We start from the raw sequence: 14,182 nt of genomic DNA, 5'->3' as shown, positions 1-14,182 counted from the left end.
TTTTTTTTCGCGGACCCATTGACTTTCAACGGGTCCGTGGAAAAATTGGAAAATGCACCGTTTTTCAGCCGCATCCGTGATCAGTGTTTCCTGTCGGTCAAAAAAATATGACCTGTCCTATCTTTTTGACGGACAACGGTTCACGGACCCATTCAACTTAATGGGTCCATGAAAGAACACGGATGCACACAAGATTGGCGTCCGTGATCCGTGGCCGTAGGTTACTTTCATACAGACGGATCCGAAGATCCGTCTGCATAAAAGCTTTTTCAGAGATGAGTTTTCACTTCGTGACAACTCATATCCGACAGTATATTCTAACACAGAGGCGTTCCCATAGTGATGGGGACGCTTCTAGTTAGAATATACTACGAACTGTGTACATGACTGCCCCCTGCTGCCTGGCAGCACCCGATCTCTTACATGGGGCTGTGATCCGCACAATTAACCCCTCAGGTGCTGCACCTGAGGGGTTAATTGTGCATATCATAGCCCCCTATAAGAGATCAGGGGCTGCCAGGCAGCAGGGGGCAGACCCTCCTCCCCAGTTTTAATTTCATTGGTGGCCAGTGCGGCCCCCCCCTCCCTCTATTGCAATATCATTGGTGGCCAGTGTGCGGCCTCCCCCGGCCCCCCCTCCCTTCCTTTATTGTATTATCATTGGTGGCCAGTGTGCGGCCTCCCCTCTCTCCCCCCCCCCCCCCCCCCCCCCCCAATCATTGGTGGCAGTAGGAGGAGCTCCCGGCCGGTCACAGACAGGGCAGCAGGTAAGTATGAAGCTTCTAATATTGTAATATTGCTAAGTAACCATGGCAACCAGGCCTGCAGTAGCGTCCTGGTTGCCATGGTTACCGATCGGAGCCCCAGCGATTAAACTGGGACTCCGATCGTAACTCTCCGCTGCCACCAATGATTGGGGGGAGAGGGGAGGCCGCACACTGGCCACCAATGATATTACAATAGAGGGAGGGGGGGGCCGGGGGAGGCCGCACACTGGCCACCAATGATAATACAATAGAGGGAGGGGCCGCACACTGGCCACCAATGATATTACAATAGAGGGAGGGGCCGCACACTGGCCACCAATGATATTACAATAGAGGGAGGGGCCGCACACTGGCCACCAATGATATTACAATAGAGGGAGGGGCCGCACACTGGCCACCAATGATAATACAATAGAGGGAGGGGCCGCACACTAGCCACCAATGATATTACAATAGAGGGAGGGGGGAGGCCGCACACTGGCCACCAATGATAATACAATAGAGGGGGGGGCTGTACACTGGCCACCAATGATAATACAATAAAGGGAGGGAGGCCGCACACTGGCCACCAATGATAATACAATGGAGGGGGGGTGGGGGCCTCACACTGGCCACCAATGATATTCAAACTGGGGAGGGAGGGGGGTCTGCCCCTGATCTCTTACGGGGGGCTATGATATGCACAAATAACCCCTCAGGTGCAGCACCTGAGGGGTTAATTGTGTGGATCACAGCCCCCCGTAAGAGATCGGGTGCTGCCAGGCAGCAGGGGGCAGTCATGTACACAGTTCGTAGTATATTCTAACTAGAAGCGTCCCCATCACTATGGGAACGCCTCTGTGTTAGAATATACTGTCGGATATGAGTTTCACGATCTAACTCATATCCGACAGTATATTCTAACATAGAGGCGTTCCCATGGTGATGGGGACGCTTCAAGTTAAAATATACCATCGGATTGGAGAAAATTCCGATCCGATGGTATAATAGGGACTCCTGACTTTACATTGAAAGTCAATGGGGGACGGATCCGTTTGCAATTGCACCATATTGTGTCAACGTCAAACGGATCCGTCCTCATTGACTTGCATTGTAATTCAGGATGGATCCGTTTGGCTCCGCACGGCCAGGCGGACACCAAAACGACTTTTTTTTCATGTCCGTAAGATCCTCCAAAAATCAAGGAAGACCCACGGCCGAAAAAATGGTCACGGACCAACGGAACCCCGTTTTGCGGACCGTGAAAAAATACGGTCGTGTGCATGAGGCCTAAGCCTGGACTTATACATTAAAGTAGTCTGAAACCACCGGTTTTCTAAGGGGGATAAGCCAGAGGAGTCTGGTGTCTGGTAGCGTCTTGACTCTCCTCTCCCCATTGTTTGAATGAGCCCAGTGTTCATTGCTATTGGGAGGGTTAGGAGAAATGGTTGACAGCTCAATGGGCGTTTGAACAACAGTTATCGGAAGTGTACAGAAGTGGCTGAAGGCATGGAAAAAGGTTACAATATGGATGTGTAGTACACATGTTTTACCAGAATTGATGTTTTTGCATTTGTGATTTTTCAACTCTGTAATTCGTTTTTTATATTGCATCTACTACTTCGGCTACTTTCACACTAGCGTTTTCCCTTTCCGGTATTCGAGTTCCGTCATAGGATCTCAATAGCGGGACAAAACTGAACTGAACAAAACTGAATGCTGCAAAATGCATTCTGTTCCGTTTAGTTGCGCTCCCATCGCGGACAGAATAACGCTGCAAGCAGCATTTTTCTGTCCGTGATGTGGTGCGGAGCAAGACGGATCCATCCTGGCACACAATGTAAGTCAACGGGGACGTATCCGTTTTCTCTGACACAATAGAAAACGGATCCGCCCCCCATTGACTTTCTATGGTGTTCTTGACGGATCCATCATGGCTATAGAAGACATAATACAATCGGATACATTCATGCTGGATGCATGCGGTTGTATTATTGTAATGGTTGTATTATTGTAACGGATGCGTTTTTGCAGATCCAAGACGGATCCGCAAAAAACGCTAGTGTGAAAGTAGCCTTAAAGGGTTACTGAGTTTTCACAAACCTTTTGATATTAAGATGGGCTCAGTGGAAAGTCTATGGCTTGTTTCAATTCAGTCTCCTGCACCGAGGAGACCGCATGTACTATGTGGGCGCTTATCTCTCCTGATTCTATGGATCAGTCTTGGCACTTGGACCCACATAGATCAAAACCTTTGATATGTCTCTATCAGTGATGGCCAGTTCGCAGTGTTCGCCAACGAACACATGGGGGCTGCCATCTTGACTCACAAGTCCGGCGATGCACAGGTAAGCCCTTACCTGTGCCGGGAGCCGGTCTGAAACAAATGCGGTCACCGGGAGCAGGCAGTTCCGAGAACAGCCCGATGAAGGCCCCCGGCGGCTGTTCTCGGAACTGCCTGCTCCCGGTGACTGCATTTGTTTCAGACCGGCTCCCGGCATCAGGCTGATATTTTTTTCAGTTTGTCTTTATTAAAAATATGGAATCCTTTTAACTGTACAGAGCTGACATGCTATGACAGGCTAATTGAAAATATGATTGTATTTTACTCAATTTTTTTGGGGGGGGGGGGGGGAAATCGTAAACAAAAATTGCCTCAGAAGGTGTACATAGCCTTTAAGTTCCTAGTCCACCCCTGCTGAAGATCTCCATGCTGTTCCTGCTTTTGGGACTGGGAAATCTGCTCTGTGAAGTGCCTGGGAGACACGATTGCAGCTAGGCTCCAGTCACCAGCTCAGGAGAAAACTGGTGGTGATGCGCTGACCAGCAGGGGTGCTGGGAGTCGGACCCCGCCACTCTGATATTGATGACCTAATCTGAGGATAGACTGTCAATAGCAAAATCTCAGACACCCCATTTAAAGGGAACCTGTCATCAATGTTATGCTGACCTCACTAAGGGCAGCATAAAATAGTGACAGAAATGCTGATTTCAGCGGTGTGCCACTCATCAGCTAAAAGTCAGTGGTTGCCGAGAACCAGCATCATAATCACTGCAGCCCAGGCCTTGAAAAGAGTCAAATCTACTATTATGGTTATTCATAATCTCCTGCTCTCCTCCCCCATCTGCTGATGACTGGCAGTTCTCTCCTAGAGAGAAAGGGAGAAAACTAGGTAGAAGACGGTCAGTCATCAGCAGGTGAGCATGGAGAGCAGGAATTCATGAATAACCATGACTCTTCTCAGGTGGCCGGACTCTTTTCCAGGCCCAGTCTGCAAGGATTGTGATGTTGGTTCTCAGCAACCACTTACTTTTAACTTCTAAATGACAGACCGCTGAAATCAACTCACCTGTCTACTTTATTCTGCTGTTAGTGTGGGCAGCGTAAAGCTGATAACGGGTTCCCTTTAAAGGGCTGTAATGTGAGCCTGGGCATGAGCCCTACACATTAGACTGTCCCCTGATGGGCAGAAGTCTGGGGTCCTTTGTTGTTCTTGGAGATGAGGCCCTACTGGAAGCGAAATTAATATGCTGAGGTTATCAAGGGATCGAGCTGGAAACCTGTGTTTTTGTGATCACAAACTGTATGGTGGCCATACAGTTGTAGCCAGAGGATACATATAATGGACATAGGGATCTGAGCTGTATGGATCCACAGTGGGGTGCCCATACTGGACCTGGTGGGTGGGGGATCCCTGCAGTGGATCAGGGACGAGTAAATGCCCCACATGGAGGCATAGTGCTGCCACCTGTGTGATTTCTTACACAATGTACAGTACTCCAGGGAAGGTGGATAAAGACGAGCACACTGTAGTATGTGGCCCCCTGCTGGGCACCAAGTGGACACGTCACCTTTACCCAAACGCTTGGATGTGAATTGTGAAACAGTGAACGGTCTAAACAACAGCCTTCTATTTCCTTCCCAGTAATGGCCGCAGGTTGTGCACACATTACAGCAATGCCAATACATGGCGTTTACATATAAAGAGCTGCTCGTCTAAACAGAGACTCGGTTCATTCTACCCCCGACACCAAATAAATGGCCACTCTCTGCTGATGCGACATTTTAGCAAAGGACTTTTATTGGTAGAAGGCGTCATCAGTCTCGCCTATCGGCGCCATCTCATTGGTTTAGGGTAGGCGGGGTGTTGACGTCACTCGCTTTGGTTCGCAAGGAGAACAGCAAACTCAAGTGGCTCTCAAACATCCAATCATGTTCTGACCAGAGGAGAGGTTTGTCCAATCAGAGAACTTGGCGCCAGATTCTGAGCGCGCGCTGTAACTAGTAGCTTGAGTTTGGCGCGCTGGGCTCAGTCTGCAGCCGGCGCTCTGTGTGGACTCTTCGTGTCGCCTTCTTTACAGTAAGTAGGAGAAAAACCCGGTTCTGTCCTGTAGCAATGTGTTTTACATTATTATGTTCTAGATCACAGCTCTAGACTGCAATGCATATGGAAAACGCCTATGTAGAGCAGCCTTTTGTATCCAATGTATTTACCGTGTCTTTAGGCTTCTGGACAGCGGTCTATTTAATACATTATCTTTGATGTGAATGTGTATAATGTATTACATTGGAATGTAGTTTATATACAGGGGGTATAAATGAAAACCGTGCATGATCAATGACCCCAATGCATGTACAAAATGTGCCGCATACCTTTACAACAGCACACTTGGCTGTATACAGCTGGTATATACTGTGCAGGTCCCATATGCTTTAGCATGGCTGTGCTAGTGACGGCCTCTCTGCCCTTCCCCCTCTTCCTGATAGTGATCAGCTGATCCTCAGCAAATAGACTTTTCTCCCACTCCAGCCAGACACATGGAGCCTGTATACATCTGCATAGGCGTATTTTATTTATATAGTGCCAGCAAATTCACATAATCTAGCTCACAATCTAGATTCCCCATCAGTGTAGGAGAATACTGGGTGAAGTCCATACAACCACCATCCAGGACCCCAGTGCTGACCACTGAGCCCCCATATAGGCCTCAAGATGTTTTGAGGTCCCTATTGCAGGACAATGTGGTATAGCGCAGCCTGCTGCTGTATTTCTTTTAAAGGCCTTCTGGGGAAAATGTATATTGTGGTGCCATATATATATTTTTAAAAATGTGGCAGTCTATCGGTGAAGTGTGGGCAGACATTGGTATACGTCCGTTTTTTTAAAGGGAGTTTTTCACCTAAACTGACAGAAATCCAGCGCCGTTCACAAGATTCGCCACGCCTGTGCACTTTGGTCACGATTATCGGCAGAGGCTATAAGAGCGTTTAATGCGCATGTACCAGCCCGTCCATAGAACTCTGGCCTTGTGCCTCTGCCCATAATGGGAATGAAGTGCGCAGGCATGGCGAATCTTGTGAATGGTGCTGGATTTCTGAGGAACCTAGGGCGGGCCAGAGGGGTGAAAGGGGAGGGGTGGTTTCATATGAAAAGTGACGAGGGGCCTGGCACCCGGCTGCATGAACCTTAAAGGCCCTTGGGCACCTTCCGAACCTAATTAACATATTGAATAAGTGTTTTTTTTTTTGCGAAAATAAGCGACGGACAGCTATGCGGTAAGTAGCATTCCAATATGGGGACTATAATGCAGATCATGGTGTTAGTGTTCTATTATGGTCAGTTTAGGTGAAAGACTCCCTTTAAATAAATCCAACCATTGGCTTAGGGCTCATTCACACGACTGTGTGAACAGGTCCGCATCCGTTCCACAATTTTGCAGAACGGTTGTAGACCCATTCATTTCAACGGGGCCGTAAAAGATGCGGTCAGCACACTGTGTACCATCCACATCTGTCGTCCCGTTCCACAGCCCCGCAAAAAAAAGAGCATGTCCTACTGTTGTCCACAATCGCGGACAAGAATAGGCATTTCTATCCTAGCGCCGGCCATGTGCGGCCCGACAAATGCAGATAACAGATTGACTATAATGGGGATGGGAGTGGAGCTCCGGCGCAGTTCGCGGTGAGAGGCCGCCAGACTAAAAAGTCGGACATGCAGTACTTTTAGTCTAGCGGCCTTTCGTCGTGCTGCTCCGGAGCTCTGCCCCTGTCCCCATTATAGTCAATGGGACGGAGCGACAAGACAGATCCGACAGGGTAAACAGCCTGTCGGATCTGTCCTGCCGCTAGTGTGAAAGTACCTTTAAGACATCTTAATTTGGAACTTTTACTTTTAGATTAGAAATTAAATTTCTGTTGTGATGCCGAAAGGGTTAAGCCTTGCTGCCTGCTTTCAGCCCCGGCTGTCTCGTTCATTATGTTAGAACTGCTCCCTGTCGAGGACTGGGCTCATTACATTAATGCGGCCTGAGGATCGCGCTGTTAAATACAGGCCATCGTTGTTGGCGACATGCGGCTTTCCAGCTGTGGAACCAAATTTTCCAGCATTTACAGAATGTTTTTCTTTTTAACATCACATCTTGTTATGACTTTTCCTTAAAATAGGTCTGGGGTTTCCCTTTCTATTAGTGTCTCAATGTTGCATGAATTTCAATTGGTCTAACCCCAATAATCACTGACTATAAAAAATATATATTTTTTTTATATATATCTATTTTTTTAGCCATGCCAAGCACACGGTCAAAGTCTCAAAGCTCCATTCAGTTCCCCAAGACAAAAACGGCCAAAAATCAATCCAAAGCCGGACTGCGAGTTCGTTCCAAATCGGAGATTATAGCTGCGGTGCCACCTGTGTCCAAGGAGTTGCCACTTAGCCCACGGAAGAGGCTTGGTAAGAATCTTTGAACCTGCTGATACTGGGGGTCAGTGGTCCACAACCTTTGGCTTCCAGCATGGCCAGTCGGGAAACATTTTAGCTTTATATCGGCTGTAGAGCTTTAGGTTTTGGACCACTGGTGGAATTTGTTTCTTTCCAGGCCAGCATCTTACATATTTTCTCCTCATTAGGTGACGATAATCTGTGTAACATCCCCGAGTCTCTACGATGTTCCCCACCTAAACAAAAGTGTAATGTGAATAGTCCACTTAGTCCAGCCAAAGGGAGGCGTCTTATTTTTGATGAGAACCAAGCTGCCGCCACTCCTTTGTCCCCTGTCAAGAAGCAAGAAGATTCTGTTGTGTTATCCCCTCAGAAAAGAGGTCAAGAAACCCCAACCAGCTCATCCCACCGTGGGCTGCATGCAAGGAAGAGTGTGGGTACCCGTCTGTTCAAACAAGAAGGTGAGAACCGTTTAGTGCTGGTATAAATACATCACCCCATTCAGCCAATGTGGGTTACTGTTTCAGTTCAGTAGCAGTTGCTTTTGCTCTTACTCCTGAACGTTTAGCAATGGTGCTCTACTAGTCCCTGCGGAACTGCTTTGATTATCCGAAGCTCATGCATATGTAAAGATGTTGCCCTCTGCCTCCTGGTATTAATTAGTAGAGCATCCACTTTTATATCCATTCAGTCAGTACGAGCCCCTTTCTCATTTGTTCACACTGCATGACCGTTCTGAATTGGGGTTTATGGTTGCGTTGCCACAAAACATCATGGAGATATTAATGCTTTTTATTTTCTTCTACTTACAGCCTCATGTTATCAGCAGGTCAAGTGTGCCCTTAACACTGCTGTGCCTGAACGTCTCCTGGCACGGGAGAAGGAGACATCGACCATACTTTCCTTCTTGAAGGCCCATGTGTCTTCGCAGAAGCCCGGCAGTCTCTACATCTCTGGTGCTCCAGGAACTGGCAAAACTGCCTGCTTGAGCAAGCTGCTGCAGGAGAGCAAGGTTTGGGCAAGCACATTTTGGCATTTTCATAGAATGTTTTAGATGTGAAGATTTGTAATTAATTTATGAAGATATAAACTTGGGTCCAGTTAGAAGAGAAATTGTGAATGAGTGGGGATAGTACCGTAATGTATATTAGTATGTGTATATTTGCTATGCGTGCACTCTGATTTTTCATGACTTGTATTTCAGGAAGTTCTTGGCGACGGCAAGACAGTTTATATCAATTGCATGTCCTTACGCAGCTCCCAGGCTATCTACCCTGCCATTGCTGAAGAGATCTCAGGGAGTGGAAAGTCTTCTCTTCCTGGGAAAGATGTGCTCAGGCAACTAGAAAAGCTGGTCACTTCCAAAGGTCCAATGATGTACGTATATCCAGCTACTATTACAGGGTCTTCCTATGTATGTGTGTGTGTGTGTGTGTGTGTATATATATATATATATATATATATATATATATATATATATATATATATATATATATATATATATATATATTCCGCAGCACTCCTTGAAATAAAAAATGTGCAGTTTATTCACACATGTCCGACAACGTTTCAGTTCTCTCACAGAACCTTTCTCAAGTCAAGTGAAATATATATATTTTTTTTTAAGTGAACCTGTCACCAGCATTTTGGGTATAGAGCTGAGGACATGGGCTGCTAGATGGCCACTAGCACATCCGCAATACCCAGTCCCCATAGCTCTGTGTGCTTTTATTGTGTAAAAAAAACGATTTGATACATATGCAAATTAACATAAGTCATATCTTACTTGTGTGACCAGAGAAGAGTCCTATTTTCAAGCTCTGACTCATCTCAGGTTGATTTGCATATGTATCAAATCTCTTTTTATACACCATAAAAGCACACAGAGCTATGGGGACTGGGTATTGCTGATGTGCTAGCGGCCATCTATCAACCCATGTCCTCAGCTCTATACCCAAAATCCAGATGACAGGTTCTCTTTAAAGGCTGGGAACGCTATAAAGTCTTTAAGCGTCTGCCAATGCAGTCCCTGCAAAGCTACATTTACTATGGGGTAATGATCACATACTGTCTCGGTGAATGACCACAGCAGAAGGCACAAATGCTTTTGTTTCTTTGGGGTGTTTGGTTTAGATTACAGATAGGCAATTTTGTTGAGTGCACCTGTGTTGCAAGATGGGTTTCTTACCAATTTCTCTTTTCCAGCCTTCTAGTGTTGGATGAGATGGATCAGCTGGACAGCAAAGGACATGATGTATTATACACAGTGTTTGAGTGGCCATGGCTGACTAACTCTAGAGTTGTGCTTATTGGTAAGTCGAGTCTTAAGGTTTCAGTCTTCATGTTGTATATGGTTTGTAAGCACTGCCCTCTTTAAACTCTCAAGTGTGATAATTTGTATGGTCTTTCCAGGGATTGCAAATGCCTTGGACTTGACTGACCGAATCTTGCCCAGACTTCAGGCCCGGCCCCAGTGCAAGCCGCAATTACTGAATTTCTCTCCTTATACCAAAGACCAGATTGCCACAATCCTACAAGACAGACTTACACAGGTAAGAAATTTGTGTTGCTTGCTGTGCCTATATGGATGTTCTTGTCACTCCACTAAGACTCCCCAAGCCTTTTCTTTGCATGTGTTTTTGCCACTTATGTCCCTCTGAATATATAATTATATATTCTATTATGCCAGGGCTCGACAAATCCCAGGTCGCCATGGCGACCGGGAATTTAGTCCTGGCGCTTGGGTATTTGTCAGCCCGTTTTCAAAAGTGCCCGGGCGATGGGTGCCCGGGAGCTGCCGTTCTGTCCGGAGGCAGCACCGTGTGAGTCAGCTCCGTCACAGCACACAATAGCAGAGACGCTGGCAGCAGGGAGGGGAGGGGCTGGGGAGGAGTGTAATCTGATCCTAGAGTGGAAGCTGCTTCTGCCAGCCCCTCCCCGCCCACCAACCAATCAGAGCTGAGGCAAGGCAAGCACTATCAGCTCTGAGTCACTGACACAAGTACAGGGAATCGAATGAGTCTCAGGTTAAGAATCTAAAGATCCGACTCAGTTAGTGACTCATTCGATTCTTTGAGTTAAAAGAACAGTCAGTCAGACTCTAGAACAGTTTACACTGAGGCTGTGGCTGATGCTTTCGCAGAAGTGATAAGATTAAGGGACCTGAGCAGAGAGATAAGAGAAGTGACAGGACACAGTTTAGATTACAGTTTGAATTAACCCTTTAGGATCAAATTGGCTTCTCAAGGAGATCTATATGTTAAAGGCATCCCTTCTTCTGTCTCATTCAGTAGCTATAGAACTAAGGCTACTTTCACACTTGCGGCAGGATGGATCTGGCAGGCTGTTCACCCTGTCGGATCCGTCCTTCCGCTGTTTCGCCGGACCACCGCTCCGTCCCCATTGACTATAATGGGGGCAGAGCTCTGGCGCAGCACGGCAGTGCATGGTGAAAGGCCGCCGGACTAAAAGTACTGCATGTCCAACTTTTTAGTCCGGCGGCCTCTCACCGCGAACTGCCGTGCTGCGCCGGAGCTCCACCCCCGTCCCCATTATAGTCAATAGGGTCCGGGGACGGAGCGGCGGTATATGTAACATGGTATACAGCATTATTGGGGGGGGGCTCTATGGAGAAGTGGGGGGGGGGGGGCACCTACTAGGGGCTTTATGACGCGGCTCTGCCTGGCTCCTAACTTTTTTAGCTGGCTCCTAGATTTCAAGGAAATTTGTCAAGCCCTGTATTATGCTACAGTTCCAGCACCATTTTATGTTATGGTGCTCTGTGTAACCCTCAACCAGGCTAAGCCTTTTGGCCAAAATCTGATTACTGCATATTTGATTCCTTGAAAGAGTTGAGATAATTAAGTGAAACAGGATCTTAATCACAGTTAGGGCTCATGCACACAAACGTATTTTCTTTCTACTTCCGTTCCATGTGGGTTTTTTTTTTTTTTTTGCCCGACCATATGCGGAACCATTCACTTGAATGGATCCGCAAAAACAACGGAAGGTACTCCGTGTGCATTCCTACTCAGTTTCACATAAAAGTAGTGCATTTCCTATTGTCTTCATATCACGGTCTGAGGCTACATTCAAGTCAATGGGTCCACAAAAAATACAGAACGCACACGGAACACATCCGTATCTTGCTGATCCATGATGTAGATGCTATGCCCAGCCCATATTGCTCGTGTTTGGTGATTAATAAGTTACTGTTTCCAATCCGCAAAAACGGATGACATACGGATATGTTTTGTGAAGGAACGGAAGAACAGTTAATCAGAGGGAACAAAACTCAGATATGGAACAGATCTGTGAAAACTGACCGCAAAACAGTCATGTGCATGAGCCTTTAAGGAGCACCCGTTTCACTTAATTATGAGGAGCATGCCTCAGACCATCGTACAATTCAAGGGGGCCATTTTTAATTACCATATTATGTTATGGTCATTCTGAATATTCTGCTTTTATGCTGCTTCAGGCCTCTGCACAGCCAGTTCTGGATAATGCTGCCATTCAGTTTTGTGCCAGGAAAGTGTCTTCGGTTTCTGGGGATGCTCGGAAAGCATTGGACATCTGCAGGTAATATATGCTTCCTCTTTTATTATGGATACACATGGTGTTTTTGCTGTGTGATTAGATACAAAAAATGAATGGGGGTCATTTATCAAACTGGTGTAAAGTAGAACTGCCTTAGTTGCCCATAGCAACCAATCAGGTTCCACCTTTCATTTTTGACAGCTCCTTTGGAAAATAAAAGGTGGAACCTGATTGGTTGCTATGGGCAACTAAAGCAGTTCCACTTTACACCAGTTTGATAAATGACCCCTAAATGCATTAGTTGTAAAATGTGTTTTACATCTAATAAGTATGTGTTTCTCACCTGCAGGCGAGCTGTAGAAATGGTGGAGTCAGATGTCAGGAGCCAGACTGTCCTGAAGCCAAGATCTGAATGTAAGTAGAGTGTTATCTTGCTGTGTATGTAGCATAGTAACTGGACAGGATCCTGCCCTCTTCCTCCGCTTGTTCTTCTGTGCTACACTTGTCACCTGCATGAATGTGGCTAAAAAGCTGGAATCTGGGATAAACTGTGCTCCAAAGATATTTTATTGCTTTGTCTTCTGTAGTAGATCTTGAAAACTTTATTGAATTGCATTTATTTGCACACTTGTAACATTGTCTTTTTCTTAGGTTCTTCACCAGCTAAAGAAGCAGTGTCTACACCAGTGCCAAAAAAAGTTAGCTTGCCACACATTTCCCGGGTTATCTCTGATGTGTATGGTGACAAAATGTCCGCAGGCAGTGGAGAAGATGAGACCTTTCCTCTGCAGCAGAAACTTGTAGTGTGTTCCCTTCTGCTGCTCACACAACATAGCAAAATAAAGGAGGTCACCATGGGAAAGGTGAGTACATCTTAGACCGCCCAATGCAGTTATATAGTGCCAATAATAATTATAATGCTTTTACTACTCCTACTTTGCACTTTATCTAGACTCTATCTTGATCTTGCAGCTTTATGAGACTTACAGTAAGGTATGCCGAAAACAGCAGATGGCGATGGTTGGCCAGTCAGAATGTCTGTCCCTGTGCCAGCTTCTGGAGACTAGAGGGATTTTGGGTCTCAAAAAAGCGAAGGAAGCCCGCCTCTCAAAGGTGAGTGTTTCAGAAAGTGGTTCCTGTGTGTTCATTTCTGTGCAGTGTTTATTTTTGTAGGTATGTTGACTTCTGATAGCTGTACAGCTTTTATATTGGTTAAAATATTTCCGCTTTTGCATTTTCAGGTGTCTTTAAAGATAGAGGAACGTGACATAGAGCACGCATTCAAGGACAAGGTTTTAATGGGAAAAGTCTTACATGCCGGCATTTAAATTCTGTTTTATCTTTTTAAATATTTAATGTATTTTGTGTGAATCTTCTTAAAGGCAATTTTAGTTTAATTGAATATTTATTGTACAGTTATAAGAGCAATGCAACATTAAGTATACTTTTTATGTGATGTGACAAATAACAATGTTAGCAGAATCTCATGTATTAGCTGCTAAAGCAATCTGCAAAATTTATTGTTTACTGTATACATGTCACATGTTAGTCTGCTCTGGATTCATTATCACAGTGACACTTAGATGTTGCATAGTATTAATAAAACCAACAAAAGAAACATTACCTGTTCATACCCTTTGCCTGGCTTTTCTGGGAGTACGAAGTTGATGATCTATCTTCAGGATAGATCATCAAGATCTGTTGACTGGTGTCCAACACTCCCTGCCGATCAGTTGTTTGAAGAGGCCCCGGTGCTCCAGTGACTACTGTGGCCTCCACAGCTTAACAAGCACTATCTATTGGATAGCGACTGTGCTTGGTATGGCAACTCAGGCCATTCAGTTGAATAGGAATGAGCTGCACGTAGGACATGTGACCAATGAACTTGATGTCACTGGCCTAGGAAGAGGTTGTGGCACTCATTGGAGGAGGGCCTGTGGACTTTTCAAACAGCAAATTGGCAGAGCTGGTGGCATATGGACCCTGACCAAACAGTTACTGATGATGTAACTCCCAGAAAATCCTTTTGTAACTGAGTGTGGTAGAGCTGTAATACCAGGCATGACACGTGGACAGGAGTGATGTTTCTGCAAATCTTCTTGATTTCAACCCTTTTATGACACATTGATCTAAATTGTTTTTAGACTTGTACTTACCGTTGTAATTAGTACATAAATG

The 14,182-nt window shown here is 45.8% G+C and overlaps 1 protein-coding gene across 1 annotated transcript; it reads left to right on the top strand.

Annotated features, from left to right (window-relative positions):
* The first annotated feature begins 5,059 nt into the window (after nucleotides 1-5,059).
* On the top strand, nucleotides 5,060-13,679 carry CDC6 (cell division cycle 6). The gene is made up of 12 exons (XM_040434579.1): nucleotides 5,060-5,107; nucleotides 7,310-7,477; nucleotides 7,654-7,926; nucleotides 8,278-8,477; nucleotides 8,670-8,842; nucleotides 9,671-9,777; nucleotides 9,878-10,017; nucleotides 11,946-12,046; nucleotides 12,354-12,418; nucleotides 12,656-12,867; nucleotides 12,977-13,117; nucleotides 13,246-13,679. Exons 2-12 carry the CDS (start codon nucleotides 7,312-7,314, stop codon nucleotides 13,330-13,332), a joined length of 1,665 nt encoding a protein of 554 aa, XP_040290513.1. The 5' UTR covers nucleotides 5,060-5,107; nucleotides 7,310-7,311; the 3' UTR covers nucleotides 13,333-13,679.
* The last annotated feature ends 503 nt before the right edge of the window (nucleotides 13,680-14,182 follow it).

The sequence above is a fragment of the Bufo bufo genome, chromosome 6 (assembly GCF_905171765.1).
Source record: "Bufo bufo chromosome 6, aBufBuf1.1, whole genome shotgun sequence".
Taxonomy (NCBI): domain Eukaryota; kingdom Metazoa; phylum Chordata; class Amphibia; order Anura; family Bufonidae; genus Bufo; species Bufo bufo.
Note: the sequence above shows the minus strand (reverse complement) of the source record. Positions and strands in the feature narration are given on the sequence as shown.

What these genes read in the sequence shown, in the direction of transcription:
- CDC6 (XM_040434579.1), top strand. Translation starts at nt 7,312, where the DNA reads ATGCCAAGCACACGGTCAAAGTCTCAAAGCTCCATTCAGTTCCCCAAG. An exon ending in TACAAGACAGACTTACACAG is followed by an intron (nt 10,018 to 11,945) that starts GTAAGAAATTTG and finishes ATGCTGCTTCAG; the next exon opens with GCCTCTGCACAGCCAGTTCT. An exon ending in CCTGAAGCCAAGATCTGAAT is followed by an intron (nt 12,419 to 12,655) that starts GTAAGTAGAGTG and finishes TCTTTTTCTTAG; the next exon opens with GTTCTTCACCAGCTAAAGAA.